Raw genomic sequence first — 21,999 nt, 5'->3', positions numbered from 1 at the left:
CTGCTCCTCTGTAGTTCTCTCTCTTGCTCCCCAGAACTTGCCCCTTAAATTCTCAGCTGTTCTGCAGCACTGAACTCAGACATCTGCCCCCTGAAGTCTTTATGGCTGCAATTTTTCACCACCAGAGCTGGGGGTAGTGGATAGGAAGTATTAATACATTTAAGCAAGGAAGCCACTTACTCATGTTCTTAACGAATATTACCAGTGTTCAGTTTCTCCCTGCCTTTGGTCACTTTCTAGTACCTTCAACTACTTGTCTTAAATAATTTGAAATAGTGTTCATCATTTTAATATGTGGGAGAAATCCCCCACAGTTTCTTTGTGCTGCTATTATTGGAATAGTCACCTTTGGCATGAGCATTTTTATTGTCATTTAAAACATTTTACCCAAATGCTTTCCATGCTAAAGGAAGGCATCACAGGACCTCCTCTTAGAAAGCTCTGCTCACTTTCAGGCTGAGTACTCGATCCCCTCCTTTGAGCTTCCCTGGCACCCTGCGCATCATTTCTTCTGAGTTCATGCTCCATATTCATGTCCACTTCCCCAGGCCCAGTGCAGAGCCTCGCACATTGTGATCATTGAAGACATATTTATGGAAGCAAGGAAGGAGAAAAGGAGGAAAGGAAAAGCAGAAAGTGGGACGCAAAAAGGAAAGGAAAGGAAAGGGACAGGCAGACAGATCAGGGGTGACCCACCCAGATGAGGACATGCTGGGAACTGTAAGCGACAAAGAGGGGGAAACAAAGTGAAAGGTGGAGGTGAGGGTCTCTGTCACAGCCTCGTTGTTTTCTAGTCTGCTTCTCTCCCCTTTACACCCCTGACTTGAAAACAAGAGCCCAGCATGTTCAGGAGTCTTATCCGGGCATTTGAGATGCAGACCAGTGTGCTCAGCACAAGAATTGGACCTTGAAGCTAATCTTTTGTAGTCACCCTGATTATTAATTACATGCATCGGACCTAACTAATTTTATGGGAATTAGACAGCTCCCAAGTGTTAAATAAGTTTCTGTAAACTCGTCTGTGCTCACTTGTTACTGAAATTAAAAGAAAAAAAACCCTGATATTTGTTTAGTTCCTACCTATGTCCCTGGCACAGTATCTGACACGATACTAAACTGTTGGTATATAAGGTCATTTCATTGCCGTAAAAACCTAACAAGGAGGGTGTTGTATCTACATTTTTCAGATAAAGAAACAGGTTTAAAGAAGTTAAATAGCCTATTCAAAATCATACCACTCGGAAGTTGGGGACTAGGATTCAAATGCAATATATCTAACTATAAATATCTTTTTTTTTTTTTCAGAAAGAGTTCAGTTTGCATTTAGGGTAAATGATTAAAACTGGGGAAAAAAATGAATTCAAAGGGCCTGCTGGCATACCAGATGGGTGGGGTTTTCATGTGGGAACACGTTCTTGAACCTATTCAAAGTGTTCTAATTGGGAATCCCAGCAATGATTATCTATATGAGGCATAGGCTTCAAGCTTAATTATCCATCAGTGAGGCTCTCTGGAATGCGCTTGGTGTGTTTTACCAGGTATGCATGTATGTATGTGTTCCTACTTTGAATTATATCCAGGTATCCCATCACCTCCCCCACAGATATACACAGCCCGTAAACTTAAAATTTCCTGTGGAGCTTGCCAAAAGTGCAAATTCCCAAGTGCCATCCATAGAAATGCTTATTCAGTGGATCTGGGCTAGGACATCTGTAAACACGACCCTAGGTGATTCTAACATACTGGTCCAAGCCCATCCTTTCCGACTCTAGGGCAGCCCTCCTTGCTGCCATGAGACCTTGTTCAGCCTTTTCCTGTTGTAAGTTGAAATACTTTAAAGTAGGTGCAAAGGAAAATAGAAGAATAGTCTCGAGGCCCCAGGATAATTTCATCAAGTCTCCTTCGTAATCTATAATGTTATTACTTTCATAGGTTATACAATTGCCTATGTGTGTTATAAACATTTTACTATACTATTACTTAGATTAATTTCACATTTGTTCTTTTATGTTAGATACTTTGGACATGAAGCTGAAATTAAAAACCTGTAAGTTAATAGGTGCTAAGCTTCATGTCTTTTACCTTTAAAAAGTAGAAGCAAAGAAATAAAAGTAGAAGTAGGTCACCTATTCCAAAGGATTACACCACTTAATTTTCTGCTTTCTTAAGTACCTTATTATTATTGATATTTTTGTTCTTTATGTCTTCTCTGTCACCATCCCAGGACACTTCTGCCAGGCCCTGCCTGTCTTGGTCATCTTCCCCCACCTAGCTCAGGAAGCTTCCTCCCTTCTATCTTTCCAGAAATCCCACCCACTTTTCCATGCTTTCTTGATTAACTGGTCATAAACTGATTTTCTCCAGCTCCACCCTGTCTAAACATGCAACTCCCTGTGACTCACTCTCTCCCAATTGCTTCTTCTGCATTTGCTCCGGCCTGTGGGGGCGTTGTCGCCATTTAAATGCATGACTCCCTGTCCGTTCTCATCACATTTGTCAGGCATGTGGTATATGTGGTATGTTTCAGGACTTTGTCCCAGCTCTGGGCCTTCTCGTTTTTGTTTTTGTTTTTTAATCTTAAAGTCTACACTACAGAATTGGACTCTGTGGTTGGAGGACTTACAAGCCAATTCATCCTGTTCGTTCTAGAATTCTGGGTGGCCTACACTCTTCCTTCTCTAAAGTAAACAGTCTTGCTCTTGAATGAAAGACTACTCCTTACAGATGTTAGTATTAATTACTCAAACTATTAAAGAACGCCTGCCCTCTTGCGTCCATAGAAATTGCTACAATAGGAGTGAATGAGGAAGTTTGTCACGACAGAAGCCCAGTGTTCCAGCCCACAGGGATTTTCCACCAGGGAGCTTCCTCAAGGCTGCCAAGCATGGTTTTGCCTCCCAGACACTGCAGAGGAGCACAGCCCAAGAAGTCGATGAATACTCACTGAACTCTATCCCCACTTTGCTTGTCTAGCCATGCATCCTGTGTTCAGGCCGTGATTTCCCAGAGAAGTTGCCCATTAAAATTTCATTCAAGGGTGCCTGCTGTTGAACCTGTACCGCCTGGAGCAGGCAACCTTCTCTCCTTTATACACACTTCTGCACAGCCTTGTGGAGGGGAGGCTCCAAGACCTCAGTGGAGACTGCTCTCAAAATGTCATTTTCCTACTCAAAAATTAAAATTAAACTGTTGAGCCAGAAGGTACTCAGTCCCAGGTTATCAGAGAAAGGGACTAAAGAACAGAGAGGCAAAAATAGGAAGTGCCCAATCTGTCAGTGGCAATGCAGAGAATTGAGGTTCTGACTCCCAATCCACGCTCTGAAGGCTCACTCTTCGCTTCAGGTGTCCCCTGTATTTGATCCCACGCTACCTATCCAGGTGCCTGTTGAGTGAACGAATGAATGACCATCCAACAGTATTTTCTAACATTTCTTTGTCCCCACCTCCCAAACTTCCACTCTCCTAAGCCATATTTATTCCTTTGTTCGTGTTATTGTTCCTACCTGTAATGCTCACTGCCCTTCACCCGGACAATGCTTAGCTCCGGGTCCACTTGGAACTTCCCTCCTTCTCCAGCTTTCATTAAGCCAGAAGAAGAAGAGCCGTGCGGCTGAGCACAGGTGTTCAGACTTAGTGGGGAGAGCCCTGGCCTGGACCAAGGACACGCACCCTCGCTCTGCCAGGAGATTGCTGTCTGATCTCGAATGGATGCCGCATCTTGCTCTTACCGATTACGAAGGCGTCAGACTACATGTGTAGTGTGCACAGTGCTGGTGAGGTGGTATGAAGTGGTTCGTGAACAAGTGTTTTCTGGCATGTTAGTAGAAATGGATTTATTTAAATGTATTGATTTGGGGAGAAAAATCTCAAAAACATTAAACCATAGTCCCCTGGGTATTACTATATGTGACAAAGCTAGGTACTTTAAGTTTGAAAAGAGAGCTGATTTAAGGAAAAATGGTAGGTAAACAATAGTACAGGTGGTCATCAGATGTGACAAAAGTGATAAGGTGTGTGCAAGTTGTGGAAGTCTGTGAAGCACTGGGGAAACTCTACACGCAGCCCCCTTCTATTCTCGCTGGGGCCCTTCTCTCTTGTCTGCTCAGCACTGAGAGTGTGTCGGTCCTTGCTACTTGACAATGACAATACATCCTCTTTCCTTGTCACGGCCATGTCTGATAGTCCTTGATCTTCACCACACTCATCACAGCATAAAACACAAAATAAGTCTTTAAAAAAAGACGCGTGGATTCACTGATTTTCTGTGTTGACTCCACCGTTTATAAAAAGCATGACCCAGAGTGCCAATATCCGAGCTTCAAAACCATGTTTGCTTTTATAAATGTAGCTTTTTTTATTTATAAAAATCATTTAGACTCATTAGGTAAAATTTGGGAAGTACAGAGAAGTAGAAAGAGAAGAAGTCACTCATATTCTTATAAGCCAACCACGAACCCTGCTCAGACCTCTTCCTGATTGAAAGTTGTCCTGCAAAACCCTAGCAAGTGGGGATGTATTTCTACACAGCATTTGAGCAAATTGGAATAATCCTGGCTGAATATTTTTATCATCCCAAATCATAAAATGGAAAAATTTCACTGGTGAATCCAAGGAGGGGGGGTCCACTTATATCCTTCTAAGTTGCAGCTGAGTAGCTGCCGCAGCGGTGAGCCCAAGCTGGGAGAGGCTGCTGCAGGCCAAGGATAATCATAACTGACACTCTTTGCAAAATGCATTGCGTGTACAAAGTTCTGTGCTAAACGATGGTTCAATGTTTCATGTATACACACGCTGATTTGCATACTTGTCTTTCGTGTAGGGTTTCTAGAGTCCCTGGATGACTTTTACATTCTTAGCAGCGGTTTGGTGTTGCTGCAGACCACGAATAGTGTGTATAATAAAACCCTGCTAAAGCTTGTGACACCCCAGTCTCTCCTGGCCTGGCAGAGAGTTCGTGTGGCCAACATGATGGCCAGTGATGGCAGGCAGTGGGCAGAGATATTTTCCAAATACAACTCTGGTAAGTGGCCTTGCAGAGTAACTTCCAGGCATGTTCCTGTGCTTAGATTTTGAGTGGCCAGAACAGCCATAGTCATGCCCTGTTTCATGTCTCTCCCGACATTTCAGGCACCTATAACAATCAATACATGGTCCTGGACCTGAAGAAGGTAAAGCCCAAGTACAGCCTTGATGCAGGAACTCTGTACATCGTAGAGCAAATTCCTTCGTATGTAGAATATTCTGAGCAAACTGATGTTCTTCGGAAAGGTACCTTCTTCATGCTAGAAGTGTGATGAGTGTGTGTGTGTGAGTATGTGATGGAGGGCTGTGTGCTGGGGAAGAAAGGGCGGGAATGCCATTGCTAGTTACCCTGGGAAAGAATTTCCAGGTTCAGCACGATGTGCAAAACCTGCATCTCAGACTCTTAAGTGACAGTGTGTTGATTGGGACAAAGCCAGGCATTCACCACCTTGTGACTTCCATGGCTCCAAATAATGCCTTCTCTCCTGGGTTCCCAAATTAAGCCTTTAGTTCAATTCAGCAAACATTTATGGGAGTGCTGTGCTACCCCAGGGACTAGAAAAGCAGAGATGCAGGTACAAACTCCGGACCCTCAGGCACTCACAGTCTCGTGGGGAAGCCAGGCCCAGAGAGCACCCCACATAGCACCCAGCAACCAAAGAATGGAGATAAGCACTGATTCAAACACAGGTTTCACAGAGCCCGAGTTGAGACCAAAGGAGCCTTAGTCAGTTCATCAGTGGGAGGGGTCAGGGAGGGTGGTTCTGGGGAACGGGATTGTATCCCAGACCTGGAAGCCCGGGTTTGGGAGTTGTACTGACTTGATTTGAATCCCTGCTCCTAAAAATCTCAGGCAGATTACTCAGTCTAAGTCTCACTGTCTTCATCTGCGAAACACGACAGTAATGGGGCGGGTCCACCTTCACATTTGTAATGTTGAATCTTGAAACCTCAAATCTCTAAAACTTTTGTTGAGGGATGTCAGGGTGGGGAGTCCTTGTTCAAGTGATAGCAAAATGTGACCTGATCTGAACCCATTTGGTAGCAAGAACTAACTTGTACTCTCTATTTATAGCTTTATTTCCTCTTCTACAGGCTGTTCATACATTAGGCCCCAGAAATATCAATATCTGTGAGTGTGAAGTGTTCCCCGCAGAGACTAATGCCATTTCTAATATATGCACTCCATTGCCGTTCTGAAATCTGACAAAAACCCTGAATTCTGAAACACTCTAGCCCCCAAGAGTTTTTGGATGTTGGGAGTATAGACTTTTACAATGTCACAGGGTTATGAACATAATTAATTGAGATAATTCTTGTAAATAATTCTTGAGCACATTGCTGGACTTACTGACACACAGTAAATCCTCACCGAATATTTGTTGAATAAATGAAAGTGAAGACAATGTTTGAGTGGAGGTTTAAAGCCCCCCCCCCAAAAAAAGCTCACTAATTTGATGAAGGGATGGGATCAAACAAATGAAAGTGGTGTGACTGAGAAATTATTAGCTAAAAACAGCTAAAGGAAAGGCTCTGAAGTGAAAGGTAGATAGATAGGGGAAAATATCAGCTTTGTATAACCTGCTAAGTCGTTGGGCCTCTTTATTCTTTAGGACATGGAAGTTTCTGAAAAGAAAGAATAGACTAGAGAGCACAGAGAAGACAGGAGACTAGTTAGGAGACTGTTGAAATAGATGGGCTGATCAATGAGCAGAAACAGAACCAAAATAAGCTATCAACCCTGGGGATCCTGGCTGGGTCCTCAGTTCCCCCGGTCCCCAAATCAATTTGGTGTGTGAGGAGGAATGGCCCACATTAATGACATGTACACAATACACATAAAACAGAATCAAGGTGAAAACTGCAATTGCCAAGCAGATCAGATACCATCAAGTAGTAGACCTACCTCCTTTTCTGGGAGGAAAATTCATCTCAGAAGTCAAATCATTAGGTGGTTACTTGGTTAGCATGACAATTCAAAACCATGAGACCCTCACGGTCTGACCTTGAAGGCTGGTCCATCCAGCCCCGAGGAGCCTGACAGTAACAGCATGCCTCCAGAGAGACCTCTGAATGATGGAGAGGTCCCTATGTTGACTGACTGTTCTGTAGGCAATAACCCAGGCCGCTATAATCTGGGATGTTCCTGAAACATAGATTTTACTATAGTTGTGTCCAATGTTTGATGCTTAGTGGCTAGTGGCCTTGGCACACCACCAAGTTGTGAATGAAGCTGAGTCTTTATGAATGCTTTGAGTCTACCAGACTGTACTGAAAGCCTACCGGAACCTTAAAGATCATCTCCAATCCCCTCATATTATGGATTCTCCTTTCCCTTTCCCCTGCTAAAAACAAACACAAACAACAACAAAAACTAGGTTAACTGCCTAAGACTTGGTTGTTCATCCCTGAGCCTAGAATTCAGGTTTCCTGAATGCCCACGCCCAGCACTGGGTTCTTCCACTCTCCCACGACCAGGCACTTGGCCTGTTCCCCACTGGGACCCCACTGTGAAACCATCCACTGGCATTTCACTAACCCAGTCCACTGAAATGAGCTGCCCAGACCACTTTGTCTCATACTTCACTTGGCTTTGTAAACACTGTTATTTTCTGGTTAATAGATTGCTGTAATAATTTGGAGTGAAAAAATCAAAGAATTCTGGTGCTCATTTCCTCTAATGGAATAATCTAGAGGCATACCAGTTCTATAAATTATGAAGATTGATTTGACTGCCAGGGTTCACTTTTAAAGTTTTATTTTCTACACCAATCCAAAAGAACCTATGCACTCCAATGTTCATAGCAGCACAATTTACAATAGCCAAGTGTTGGAAGCAGCCTAAGTGCCTATCAGTAAATGAATGGATCAGAAAACTATGGTACATTTACACAGTGGAATTCTATGCAGCAGAAAGAAAGAAGGAGCTCCTACCCTGTGCAATGGCTTGGATGGAACTGGAAAGCATTACGCTGAGTGAAATAAGCCAGGCAGTGAAAGACAAATACCATATGATCTCAACCTTTAACAGGAACCTTAATAACAAAACAAACAAGCAAGCAACATATAACCAAAGACACTGAAATACAGAATAGGTTGACAGTGACCAGAGGGGAAAGGAGAGGGAATTCCAGGGGGAAAGGAGAAGGATTTGCAGGAACAAGGATAAAGGTCACAGGAATAAAAACTAACAGGGGTGGAAATGGGAGGGAGGTGGGGAGCACTGAGGGTGGGGGGTAGGCTGGGATGGGAGTAAAAAACATAAAACTGTACTTGAATAATTACATTTTAAAAATTTTAAAAATAATAAATTCTTAAAAAAGAACCCCACAAGTTTTATTTTCTATATAATATCATTTTGTAATTACAGATCTGTGCCAGGTTTCAGAAAAAGTCATTACGAACATTTCTTTTGTTCTCACTCTTTCCTTTTGTTGTCTGCCTCCCTCCCTGTCAACTGCACCCTTCCTTCCCCTCCTTTGCAAACCAGGATACTGGCCCTCCTACAACATTCCTTTTCATGAAAAAATCTACAACTGGAGTGGCTATCCAATGTTAGTTCAGAAGCTGGGTCTGGACTACTCCTATGATCTGGCTCCACGGGCCAAAATCTTCCGGCGTGATCAAGGGAGAGTTACGGATATGGCATCCATGAAATATATCATGCGATACAACAGTACGTAGCACATTTCTCAAGAATCATTCTTCAAAACTCCTTTTCTTCCCCATGGATAAAGAATCCATGTAAGTTTATCATCTCTGTACTAGGAGCAATTATAAGAAGTTATTGAATTAAGTATTTAGTATTCAAATAATACTATATGTATTTTATACTCAACAAATAGAATTTCATCCACCTTTAGAAAATGACAGGGGGGAGAAGCTACAGATTTTTTTTTAATGGAAAAAAATTATATGTGAAACAGAAGAAATAACCTCTATGGGGCACATTTCTTTTTTGCTTTTGCTATTTTAATTTTTATTATTATTATTTTTTCCATCACCATTTATCCCATCACTTCTCAGGGTACTTTTTTTTTTTACTACACACACCCATTCCCCAAACGGTTTTCTTCCAAGGACAGAAACAACCAATAAAACAAAAATAATTCACAAATAATTTATTTTTTAACAGTATCAGTGTCAAATTTGTATGTATTTTGTTGAAAAAAAAATGATGCACATTTATCCTGCTAATCTCTGCTTCATCCACTCTCCACTGCGCAAAGTTCTTCACAGCAGGCTGGGCCTGGAGCAGGGAACCCGCAGTTACCTCTTCCTAGTGCAAGCCAAAGGAGACTTCTGTAGCTGGGAGCAGGCTGGGCTGTGGAGGCCTCTGGGGTATATATTCTGATTACCGAGGCTTGAACAGATCCAAAAAGCTTAATGTGGATCAAGCGTGATCTCAGAAATAACCAGTATTCACTCTTGTCCCCATCTCTGTTTCCTAGATTATAAGAAGGATCCTTATAGTAAGGGTGATCCGTGCAATACCATCTGCTGCCGTGAGGATCTGAACTCGGTGGACCCAAGTCCTGGAGGTTGCTATGATACGAAGGTAACATGCTACCAGCTTTTGAATGTAATTTCCACCAGCACCTACACCTATTCAAAGGCAAGGCTGTAAAGGTTTTGGTGGCATAAAGCACGATGCATCTAACCATTTACTCACTCAGAATTCAGCTTTTTCAGATATTCTGGTGATAGGTGCCATTGCCTAGCTTCAAGTCCCTGCTCTGCCACTTACTAGGCAATCATACTCTTATAATGCTTCTGTTACCTCATCTGTAAAATGGAAGTAACAGGAATTGCCTCATAGGGTTGTTATGAATGATAAACATTTAATATCTATAAAATATTTAGAACAGACTTAGTGGGTTGTTTGAAAATGTCACTGACGATAGTGATGTTTTCACCAGACTGGCCCAAAGAACATACTGAGAGCAGCGTGACAATACTATTGGACCAGATGCCAAGTCACTAAAGGGGTTTTACCAGGTTAGAATTGATAAAGGCTATAATGTGCCTTCTAGGTACTATGTTCCCAGAGGTGGTCTGAAGCTAGGTCATACAGGCTTGTGAGAACCATTGTTAAGAACAGTTGACTTTGGGGTTAACAGCCTGAAATCAGCCATGGCAGCAATATTTACACCATGGACACACCACAAAACTCTACAAATCGGGGCCTTTTTCCCCCTCAGAGAGCTAGTTGTTAAAAGTTTTACCTGGACACTCCTGGATTTAGGGTATCCAAGGGTGTAAGTTAGATCTTCTAGTTGGAGAGATCATTCTACCACATTCTTTTCCGCTTTTAGTTTGGGCATGTGTCTTTTGGTCTGCAGGGTGATGCTCCAGCCGAGCCACACTGGCCTGGGGGGCATGTGTCTTTTCATTTGTAACTCCAGTCCTAAATTCTGCAAGAAATCTGTTATGAGTTAACTGTTCTAGCCTTAGGTCTGTCTGAAACTGTAAGAATGCCGACACCCTGCCCCCCCACATTATTTTTTTCTACTAGTTTAATGCCTAAGTAGATGCCTTAGTCTGTGTTCCAACTCACCCCACTTTTTAGCTATGTGCTGATGTGCTGATGGCAAGGGTTTGGCCTTAATGATTCCCAATGTGCTGTACAATGTAAAAAAAAAAAAAAATAGTGGGGCATCACATGAAGCCCCAATGAAATGTTTTTGTCTTTTTCTTTTTAATGGCATTTGCAAACATTCAGTAGTGTCTGACCCACTGCAGCCATTCCAAAATATACAAACAGAACTACCTCTGCTGACTTGCCTAGGAGAATCTAAGACAGCCTGCTGTTTGTCAAATTTTACTTTCCTCTGGGAACAGGAGCCTGCTACTTCTTCATCAAAATAGTTTTGTTAATGATATACTTTATTTCTGTTGAGTCGCTTTGAATACGGGGAAAATCAAAAGTTTTGAGACACTGTCTTCTTCCCCTCTAAGGTCAAGATCTGCTGTTACCTGCTATTTAGGTGTTTTTGAGAACCGTGGGCCTCATTTTTTGATACTGAGTTCCACTTCCTAAGTCTTGTTACTGTACTGATTAATACAAACTTTTATCAAGGAATTAATATTTTCTCAGCACTGCAACTAGCATTTGCTCTCACTAATCTACATGACAACTTTTCTGTGAAGTGAGGTCATTAGCCGCTTCACAACTGAGAAAGCTGAGTCACGTGGAGATTACTTTTCAGTAAATACTGGAGGTAGAATTCTGATTAATTTGATTACAGACCTCACTTTGGCTATGTTCACACTTCAATGCCAAATGAATAAAGAAAAGCAAATTGGGAAGCTGGTAAGACTTTTGTTTTAAAGGGGCTAACATTGTGGCTTGGGAAAAAGAACAGAAAAAGAAATACGGGTTTAGTGAAGTTTTTTCCAAATGGTTTTTCTAGACTGTCCCCCTTTTCTCTTTCCAGGTGGCAGACCTCTACCTAGCATCAGAGTACACTGCACACGCCATCAGTGGTCCCACGGTTCAAGGCGGCCTCCCCATTTTTCACTGGACGCGGTTCAACAAAACTCTCCATGTGGGCATGCCGGAGGCCTACAACTTTGATTTTATTATTATGAAACCAATTTTGAAACCTGACATAAAATGAAGGACATGTGGAAACAGAAGGGAATAGACGGCTGCAAAAAACCAAAGGCACTATTTTTAGCTACGTTTTTCCATTCAAAATTAGTCTTAATAAAATGTATTAAATTTAGTCTGTTACTGTCATTTGCCACTGTTGCTTTTGTAGTTAATAAGCATCCCCTGTAACACGCACTGTAGAAAAAACATACTGTGATTAACACCACCAGGGTTTAGCATACAAACTTACATACAAGAGGGTATGGAAGATACTGCTCCTGCACACATCAAAACCCATGTTCTTTTATGTCTGGCCACACAGACCACATAGCCCAGGTTCCCTTAGGTAGTTGTGCCACATGATGGAGTTCTTGCCGACAGAATCTCCTTTCAGGAGATGAGCGCCACTCTCAGGCCCAGCTCTGAAAACACCTGTGCTCCTCCCTCCACGGTGCCAGTGCACCTGCTGCCCCCGCCCCTGCTTCCCCTGCTGATGTACTTAATGACAAAAACATAGGGGAAGGTGAAACTGAGTTTTCAAAGGAACCTCTTGCAGTGAGTGATTTTTCTTCTGGGCATTAACGGATATCAGTTGAGTCTTTTTGTGGTACAGGCTAGGCACACAATAAAGCAAATCTTAATGTCTCTCATTAGTGGAAAGCAGCATATCTAATATGGGAGCAACTCTGCATAACAATTTTTTTCCACAGAGAATTGTGTGTAGTTTCAGTAATGTGATGTTGTCAAACATTAAATAAACCATACTGTGCCATCTAATGGGCGATCTTTAATAAGGTGACTTTCAAATGAAAGAAACCCAAGGGCCAAGAACAATCAGAATGAATCAGAGTACTCAGAATGTTAAAAACCCAGTAGTTTATTTCAAAGTATAAATTTCAGGCTTGCTGGACAAAATCCCACTACAGTTAACACTTATACAGACACCAGTCTACTGTACATTTAGGGGGAAAATAAAAGACAAACACAAAAACCTTTAAAACCTAATAAAAATAGGGCAACTTGCTATAGCCCAGTTTATATTAGACGTTATTAAGGTCTTACATTGTCTTACTATTTACACTTTCAACTGCAATAAAGAAAAATCAGAATGTAATTTTCCTACAAAGGATTTATTTTTATACTTAACTTTGAAGTGGCTGATGAGATACCAAAGCCAGAATCCCCAAAAGGTGTTTGATTGCCCAGTTACCTTATTTACAAACAAAACTTTTAAAAAAGTACATCATTTAAATATACATGATTGGTATTTAGCTGACTCTACAAATTAAAAAAAGTTATTTAGCATGATAAAACTTTGTATTGTCCTATTTCTCCCCATTGGCTGGCTCGAGAGGAATAGAGTTTAGGAATTATGTAAGTCTGAGACACAAAACACCTCGTAAGAATTGTTCTCATCTTTTTCTTTGTCCCAAAATGTACAAAAAAAGGGGGAGGAGGAATCCATGTGCTCAGTAAGGAAGGCAGAATCATACATTGGTTTTTAAATAAAGTTATCTGCAATAATCTAATACTGGGACATAATTTTTGTCTGGAAATTAGAATAAAACAGGCCAAAGACGACTAGTCAATGATAAAATTAAAACAACATATGAACTGTAAGATACCAAAATAGCCCAAGAAGGAAAGTCAGCGAGAACACTTGGAAGGTCTTTGCAGTACTCCACAGTGCTAAAATCACGTGTATGAAAGCGAGAGAGGAGGGTACCACAGGCATTATTCTGTTAATCTTGTACAGTACTGGAAAATTCGTGGAACAAGATAAATGCATGTCATGCATATTAACACTCACCTTGTCGCATAAATAATTTAGAAAATATAAACAAAGGAGCAAACAACAGAACTAAGTTAACACTTATGCAATACAGTAAGAGAACTGTATGGTGCAGTCTGCCTAAAGAGTTCTGCAGAGATGTGCCTAAGATTCTAAGATCCTTACTCTAGAACTTGTTTTTCAGACAAATCTTTCATTTATCTGATGACAAGGGTGGGGGGAGTGGGGAACACCTTGCTGTGAGGCAAATGGTACCCCAATAAATACTCACTTTCCATGGAAGAAAGTTTTCTTCACTTTCCTCATTAGCTTCTACTGTGTTAAACAGTATACAATATGCTGCATATTTTAAAAAGTGAGTCCAGAGAAATAGAGGGATAGAGTTACATCATCAAGCTAACTGTTATCAAGCAGATGTTATCACTGTATATAATTTATAAACTCACTGGCAATAAGGTAGGTCTGAAAAAGAGGCTTACTCACACAACAGGGCGATATCACTCTAACAAAGTGCAAAGTAAAGAGACGTCACTGACAGCTTTAAATGCCATATAAACACCCTACATTTTGGGTTCAAATATCAGAAATTTCCAGGATTTCTAACAAATACTTAACAAAAGTATTGTCAAGCTAAAAATTTATTTAACTTGCATTCCCCAAATGGGAAAAACAAGCTTATTTGTGATACTTTGTGACAAGGTACCACGAATTTTAAAAAGCTATCTGGGGTGTGAACTGCTACAAAAAGTCTATAATCAGTAGCTATTTCTAGTTGAGTCCTCTATTCTCTCTCCCAAAAGAAACAAACCAAACAAAAAGTGCTCATCAACATTAAAACCTGCCCCAAATAAAAGACTAGAGTTCTAGCCTAGCAGCTTTCAGTTAATCCAAGATAGCTGTTGCCTATAAATTTCATAGCAGGCTAACTTGAGGAGACTTTTTATAATACGCTTTTTCCTCAAATAATTACCATCTTTCTTTGTACCTTCCTTCCACCATTTGCAATAAAAAATTATTTTACTGTAGTAAATCTATTTTTAGGTTACTACTTGAGTTTTTTTTCTTTAACAGATAGAAGAATAAAGGCCCAAACAATTTAATATTTTCATTTTACTGGGCTTTCTTCACATGATTATATAATGCTATAAAAGTTTTTATAAAAGAATTAGTGAATATAAATAAAAGCATTCACCAAGGTAACCTTTTCTAGGCTAGGTTAGCAAATTGTTATCACATGGCCATAAAACCGGCCAATAAAAAACAATTGTGAACATGAGCTTTCTATTCTGTAGACAGGAATGATCTTAAACACATAATCAACATTGCAACCACTGCAGGTAAAAACACACACACATGCAGATACAGATTAAGTGTTCATATACATCTAGAAGATATCTCCCTTTTGAAATTTTCATTGGCATGACATTGGCAACCTTTTTACCATGGTCATTAGTCCTAGAGTGAGTACTATCTACATAGTTGGTTGGCAAATTTGATTCCTGGAAACTTTAATTCTTGTGTGGTCTTATTTTCTGAAAGTGAAAGGAAGGTTCTGGAGCACTGATAGTTTGGCAATCTGTAGGCCTCCTTCAGCATCAATCAAACTTCACACCTAACAACATACACGGACCGGGGAACGTCTCTAAAGACTACAACTAGAATGCTTCCGATTACAAGCCATCAAAGTTGCAAACAAAGCAGCATTAATAGAAGGGACAGCTCCCTCCTAATTTCAAGAGGTATAATTTCAGAAGGTAGAAATATGAATTCAAATGTGGTAAGGGAAGATGACTTGATAAATTATTTCACAAACTCCATAAATTTCTTTCAAAATATTCCCCACCACACTCCCATTCCCAAATGTACCCCAACAGTCCTGTCCCAAACCGTACTCAAAAAACTACCTGATACCAACAGAGCTGCCACTCATATGGAAAATGCAAGACCTATGCTGAATCTGATGGACTTTGAAGAGGAACGGAGATGCACAGTAAGTTATAAATGTTACATAAATTGACCCCAAAGGATATAGTTTAAATGCTATCCAAAGCTGACATAGGGTAAATCAGACATAACTTGGCACCATCAAAATGAAGTCAAAAGTTAACAAATAATGTTATGAGAATAGAAATAATGGATCTTTTCCATTAATATTTCAGCTCACTGTGTTTTGTGAATTTGACTATTTCCTTCGAAAGCATACTATGCTTTGAGCAATAAACTAGAACTGCTTTCATAATTTCTAACACAATGTGAACACAGACATGAAAATAAGTTTGAAGGAAAATTTTCTTACACATACAGTCTTCTCTTGGTCCACTTTACATAAAGTTAATTTAAATAGTGACCAAAAATAAAAGCATTTATATTCTTAGAAAAAATAGCAAGTCAAATTTTTGGAGTTAAATGTGGTAATGCCACTGACAAAGAATATACATAAAAGCCTTGGTTTAAAATCTACTTGAGGGAGTGTGCTCTATTTTGTGGACATGAAGGAAAAATGTTAAAAGGCTGAAAGGGAAGAGTAAACAATGGAAAAGTGGCCATGCTTATTTTTGTAGTTAATCTTTAAGGCACAAAATAAATGTAAAAGTAAAAGCAGAAAAGGGAGGGGCCATTGCAGATGTTCACCAAATCAACAACCCAGCGAGACAAAAAAACAAACAAAAAAAGATGAACAGATCCTTTCCTGTGTTCAAATTAACCTATTTTAAACTATTTAACCAACTTTCTTTTTTTTTCTTTGGGTTTTGTTTAGATTCTATTAAAATCATTTAACTATGAACCTACAGATCCCCTAGGAGCAGAATCACGACAGTTGTAAATACCTCCTATCCTTTGATCTATCAATAGTTACTTTATACTAAAAGAGAGGTAAATCTGAGAATGAAAATGGGAGATTCCACGGCAATAAACATATAAATAAGAAAAAAAGAGCCCACACAAACACCCATACGTATCCCCCAGCCTCAAAACTAAAGGAAGGTGCATGTTTACATTTCAAAACCTTGAAGCTTGAATTGTCCAGGAAAAGATTCTTGCTTTATGGGCTGAGTTTATTTAACTCTGATTATAAACAAATATGTAGTGTATATACACTTGGTCCAAGAAATCTTGCACAATGCAGATTTTACAATGGGTATCATGCACAAGATTAAAACAAGACCAAAAAGTGGAACTTTTCAAAGAGAAAAAGATAAAGGCTCCAAGGTTTAACTGCTCTGGGCAGAAGAGATCACATCCGTTGACTGAGGATCACAGAAAGGTCCAAAACGCCCGTAAATATCCTTGGCCCGTACTGCGAAGTAGTATTTGCTGCCAGATACAAACTGGGTGAGAGTGCATGCCATGGGCAACGGAAGTGCCTTTACCTCCCCAATCTTTTTCCATTGTGAGGGGACAGTGGCACTGGGTTCCTCATGGTAAGCATAGAGATGGTAGCTGTCAACAGTGGCACAGGTTCGATCCACTTCCAGGACGCTCCATGACAGTACAATGCCATTTTGACTCTGAACTCGCGCTAACTTCAAGTGTGGCTTCTGAGGCAGAGATGTGCTGGCAGCTTCTGGGGGCAGACGCTGTGGCTGTGGGGCTTCTGGTAAGGGAGCTGGGTGCACAGGACGTGGGGGCTCCTAAAAAAAGAAGAGCCACGTTCATTTATAATGCCACAGAAAGGGCTTTGCTGGGAGCCAGAACTCTAAGACATCCTTGAGGTCATTTACTGAGATCACTGTATTATCAAGAATTCGGGGAAATACCTAATACCACACTACATTTGGCAAGTTTTATCTGATGATTTGTAACCAGCCAAACAAGTGTGCTGAGATAAACCCCTGCTGTACTTTCTAGACCTCCTGAGTTTTCCTTGGGAAATAAAAGCTCTTGCTAATGGATCTTGACTGAAATTGAAATAATTTTCAACTTCTAACAAAATAATTTATGATTTAATTCTCTATGCTATAGCTTCTTTAGTATAATGCAACATTTTAAAATAACATGTGTGGCAGTCTATCATAGAAAATTTGAGCATTCAACTCTGCTTTCATTTTAAAGCTGTTTCTCCACACAAAGACACTAGTATATTCTTTTAAACGAGCACATAGAATGATGAATATATATGTTCTTGGTCAGGCTACATGAAAAAGGTGACATTTAAATTAGACCATGAAGGATGGAATTCGGAAATGTACAAAAAGTTGTGTACCTTTCTGTCAATAGGTAAACCATGAGCAGGGGTGCAGGGATGTGTGGGTGAAAGCAGCATTAACTTTTACTTAGGCACAGGGTATGTGAAGAAGAAAAAGTAGATTTGCAAAGTAAGTTAAAGCCAGATAATGAAAAAGCAAGAATTCTTAGCTTAAGAAGTCAAATTGACCATAGACACAGTCAACAGTATGATGATTACCAGAGGGAAAGGGGGGGGGGGGAGGAAGAGAAGGTAAATTGGGGATAAATGATGATGAACATTTGACTTGCACACCTGAAACCTACATAATTTTATTAAGCAATCTCACCCCAATAAATTCAATTAAAAAAAAGAAGTCAAATTCACTTGTCTAACACTGGACATTATTATTATTGTATCTGGGTTTTAAGATTACAGTAATAACTTTTCCAAAAAAGATTAAAGTGAAAGCCAGGACAGGGAGTGAGTGATCTCTTTTCCCTAGTGAAACATCATTGCTCACTGACTTCAGATTGGAAGGTGTGAAACAAAATTTCCTTAACAAATTCATTTAACGAAAGCTGTTTTAATGTGTATTTCATTAAATGGATAATTTCCATATGGTAACAGTGAATTCTGTGATTGTCTGATGCTATCTTTTTAATTTCCATGCCTTCTGAAAGCTACCAGAAACATGCACACAGAAAGACTCTAAAAGAATATGCTAAACAACTTCAAGGACTATAACTCTGCTGAAATTTATATGCCCAGTGGAAAAAATTCATACATATGTCTGGAAAATGGTACAATCTCAGTTAAAAAGCTAAAATATAAAGTTAAAAAAGAAAAAAATCAAATTTAAACAGATAAAACATTGAAAGCTGAAGAACTGATCTGAATACTGGCCATGTTACTCTATTTCCTCTCTCATTATCTTTTTTCTTAAAATAAATTAAGCATTTTAATTAATAACATTAAATAAGCATATAGCTAACAATCCAAGAGAAGATGGCTGAAGCCTTGAACTTGACTGGAGAGAGAGCAAAGGAATTTAAGAAGTTTGACAATGGCTTGAATGGCTTGTAATACCCTTTCTAATTCTTAAAATTCTAGGATTATGAATCCTCTCATATCAAAACTAATCAGGTCAAATGAATTATTGCTTTGTTTTTGCTATTGCAATGGTTTTTACTGAAGTTTTACCAATAAAACATATGATATCAGGAATTTGCTTCAAAAAATACACAAGGTGGTGGAAATAAATGGCTGGTAACAGATGAAATAAGAATGGCAACAAAGTACTAACACTGTTGAAGATGGGCAATGAGTACATAGGAATTGTTATACTACTTCTCTACTTTTACATAGATTTGATAACTGCTATTCAAAAATATTTTTTAAGTTCATTAAAAGAATGCTCCTCCTGTGAGTTACAGTTTATTCCAAACAATACGCATGGATGGAATCTGGCAAAAAAACCCCAAATAAACAAAAAGACAAACAATTAAAAATAAATAAATAAATGCCATGGCTCATCAAATTTCCAAAACTATGGTATAAATAAGATATTTTTGTTATATAATTTTTGAAAAAAGTATAGAGGGGAAGGAAGGGAGAGGCAGGGGGGAAAAACATCAATGTGAGAAAGAAACATCAGCTGGTGCCTCTCACAGACCCAGGCCACATGCCCTAACCAGAAATCAAACCCTCAACCTTTCAGTTTACAGGATGACTGAGCCACACCAGCAGGATTAAAATATGCTTTTTAAAATATGCTTTTTAATTCTAAAAAAATATTCTTTTTAATAAACCCATAAGTTAAAATGGTCTCTTTCACTTTACATTCCTCAGCTGTGGACTCCTTTTGTACACTGTTAAGCCATCATAAACTCAAAGATCTTTGATGACTACCATCCCTAGGAACATTTGTTCATAATGATTAAGATCTACTGTCTATGATACATTCTGCAGGAGAAACAAAAGACCTGTCATTTCCTTTTGATATACGTAGTTAAAGAAAAAAACACCAACTGTAATGATATTTGAAAGCTTCACAGTAAAGAATTTGGGAAGCCAGCATCAACCCTTACGGTGTGCACTTGTGGTGGTCGATGGTGCACTGTGAGCTGAGGTCCTGCTGATCCCAAGGTTAGTCCATTGTTTACAACATATGTAGTTGCTTGAGGCACTCGAACTGTGACACCTACAAAAGGAAATTGAGGAATAAATTGGAATTCTATTTTAAATTTGGTAGAACTCTGAGTGAATACTTGAAGTCAGTAAAGTGGTATTTTTAAAGTATAAAGAAAAAATATTTCTAGTCTAGAAGTCTACACTCAGCTAAAGTATCATTCCAGCATGAGGACGAATAAACTTTCATATATGCAAGCAACCAAAAAAAAATCTTCCCCTCAAGTAGCCTCTAGAGGATATTGCCACAAATACAAGAGAGGAAACAAAGAAAAGAAGAAAACATGAGGTAGAAGGAACAGGAGATCCAGCACAGAAGAGGAATACATGGAATCCCTACCAAAAGAACTATGAGTAAACACCCTAGAACACTGGAACACTAGAGGTACACCATGTATAGATGCCATCAGGCCAGAATGAAACTCATTTCACCCAACAGAAAACTATCGAGGCAAAAGAAGCAGAAAATTTAGAGCCACCTACTTCCCAGACGATATTCCTGCCATATGTTCATACCTGGCCCACACTATATAGTTCTGCCACTTAACTCTAACTGTGGTGAGTCCAGCTTCCCAGAACTCACTGATGGCCTTCTTGACTTATTTTCCCAGAGGAAAGCTCTTGTAAACTTGAGGAAGTTGAAGCTGGCTATGAACCAAAGACTCTGCTTAGTTTATATTCTCCCGGAGGCCATCACCTAACAATGGCATTATCGTGGTATCTTTAAGCAGCTACATTTCTCCTTGCTATTAAATTTTTTAAAATTAAACCTTATCATTGATACCTATATAGATGGCAAACCCATACAGAAAAGTACAAAGTAAGGATGATGCTTACCTCTGATAGAGAGAGGGATGCAATTAAGGATGGGCATGGTAAAATAAACCCATAAACCCATCATAAGTTGAAAATGTATTTAATACACTTAATTTACTGAACATTACACTTATCTTAAACATGCTCCAAACACTTACATTAGCCTATAGTTTAGCAATTATCTTGAGTTTCATCTCAAGAGTAACTGCCTTCCTCTTCTCACCAGGAGACACAGATGTGTATTTTGTAGACATGATGGCATGTGAAAACACAAAATGCGATACACAAAAACCCCTGGCAACACAGTACCCTGTGGAGTATCAGCTGTTCACCCCCACGCACCCTGGGTGACTGGGAGCTGTTTCGTTGTCCCTGCCCAGCATCACAAGAGAAGATCACTTATAGCCTATCACTAGCCCAGGAAAATATCAAAATTCAAAGTATGGTTTCAGCTGAATGTGAATCACTTCTGCACCACTATAAAGTCAAAAAAATCTTAAGTCAGGAACTACCTGTATGTGGACACAAGTTTCCTTTAATGTTTTCCCATCTGTCATTTCTCAGCCATCTTCCATACCTTTAAGACTCTCTCCTTGGAGGGTATCAATTACTACTACTCCCATCATCTGAGCTAAGTCACAATTAGTCATTCTCACTGTAATTCAGCAAGATATCTCTTAATAGAGTGGCGTGCAGACCAACATCACACAGAACACTGTAATTCTACAGGCCATAATTAAAGTTAAAGACAACACAGAGAACATAAATCACATAATAAACATGTCCAATTTTTCTGGTTAACTCTCCTAATGGAAGAAAAATTAATTAATAATAGTTTTATATGATATTACAAAACCTTTTTGCTAAATCTAATATCAATAAAAGGTACTCCAACTAAATGCTGAATAAGTACACTAAGTCGGGGCCATACACAAGAAAAGAATCTCTTACTATTTTGGGGATTGACCTGCCGAACAGCAGGAGCCTGCATGACAGTTCCTCGCAGGGGAGCCTGCGCTGGTGGTGCAGGGAGAGTTGTATAAACCACTTGGTTTGCAGGAGCTCTTGGTACAGGAAGCCTCGTGGTCACCTGAGTTGCTGGACGATGTGTTACATTCACGGTGGTTGGAGCTAATAAAAAGTACAAAAATATATTAAGAATGCAGTACAGCCTATCTTAATTAACTTTGTACTATATTTAATAAAGAGAGAAACAGAGACAATAGTTTCCTTCTGGAATGCTGACAGGGCCAACCAAAATTAATAATATTTTAGATGAAATATTCAGATGAAAAGAGCACCTCAACCACGGTTAATGCCTTTCCACTCTTTAGTTTTACTTCTTATCTTTTATATGAAGATAAAGAAAAGGTTTAGACTGGAGATCCTAACCTTACAGAAGTGACTTAAAAGAGCGGA

At 39.6% G+C, this 21,999-nt stretch overlaps 2 protein-coding genes across 4 annotated transcripts in view; one reads left to right on the top strand and one right to left on the bottom strand.

Annotated features, from left to right (window-relative positions):
- The window catches only part of PLBD1 (phospholipase B domain containing 1), a 57,127-nt gene extending 45,377 nt beyond the window's left edge, over positions 1-11,750 (top strand). The window contains exons 7-11 of the mRNA XM_037136568.2: positions 4,820-5,020; positions 5,128-5,268; positions 8,513-8,698; positions 9,474-9,580; positions 11,460-11,750. Of these exons, the coding sequence (XP_036992463.2) occupies positions 4,820-5,020; positions 5,128-5,268; positions 8,513-8,698; positions 9,474-9,580; positions 11,460-11,642 (818 nt within the window). The 3' untranslated portion in view covers positions 11,643-11,750. The remainder of the gene's footprint in view (positions 1-4,819; positions 5,021-5,127; positions 5,269-8,512; positions 8,699-9,473; positions 9,581-11,459) is intronic.
- Positions 11,751-12,478: 728 nt separating this feature from the next.
- ATF7IP (activating transcription factor 7 interacting protein) overlaps positions 12,479-21,999 on the bottom strand; it is a 118,202-nt gene continuing 108,681 nt past the window's right edge. For all 3 annotated transcript variants that reach the window (XM_037136567.2, XM_037136566.2, XM_037136565.2), the window contains exons 13-15: positions 21,532-21,711; positions 19,665-19,777; positions 12,479-17,041 (exon numbers count right to left, since the gene is read on the bottom strand). In XM_037136567.2, coding sequence (XP_036992462.2) covers positions 16,622-17,041; positions 19,665-19,777; positions 21,532-21,711 — 713 coding nt within the window. In that variant the 3' untranslated portion in view covers positions 12,479-16,621. The remainder of the gene's footprint in view (positions 17,042-19,664; positions 19,778-21,531; positions 21,712-21,999) is intronic.

Source organism: Artibeus jamaicensis, unplaced genomic scaffold, assembly GCF_021234435.1.
Source record: "Artibeus jamaicensis isolate MK-2021 breed Jamaican fruit bat unplaced genomic scaffold, CSHL_Jam_final contig_233, whole genome shotgun sequence".
Taxonomy (NCBI): Eukaryota; Metazoa; Chordata; class Mammalia; order Chiroptera; family Phyllostomidae; genus Artibeus; species Artibeus jamaicensis.
The sequence above is the reverse complement of the archived record's forward strand: the minus strand, read 5'-3'. Positions and strand labels throughout refer to the sequence as shown.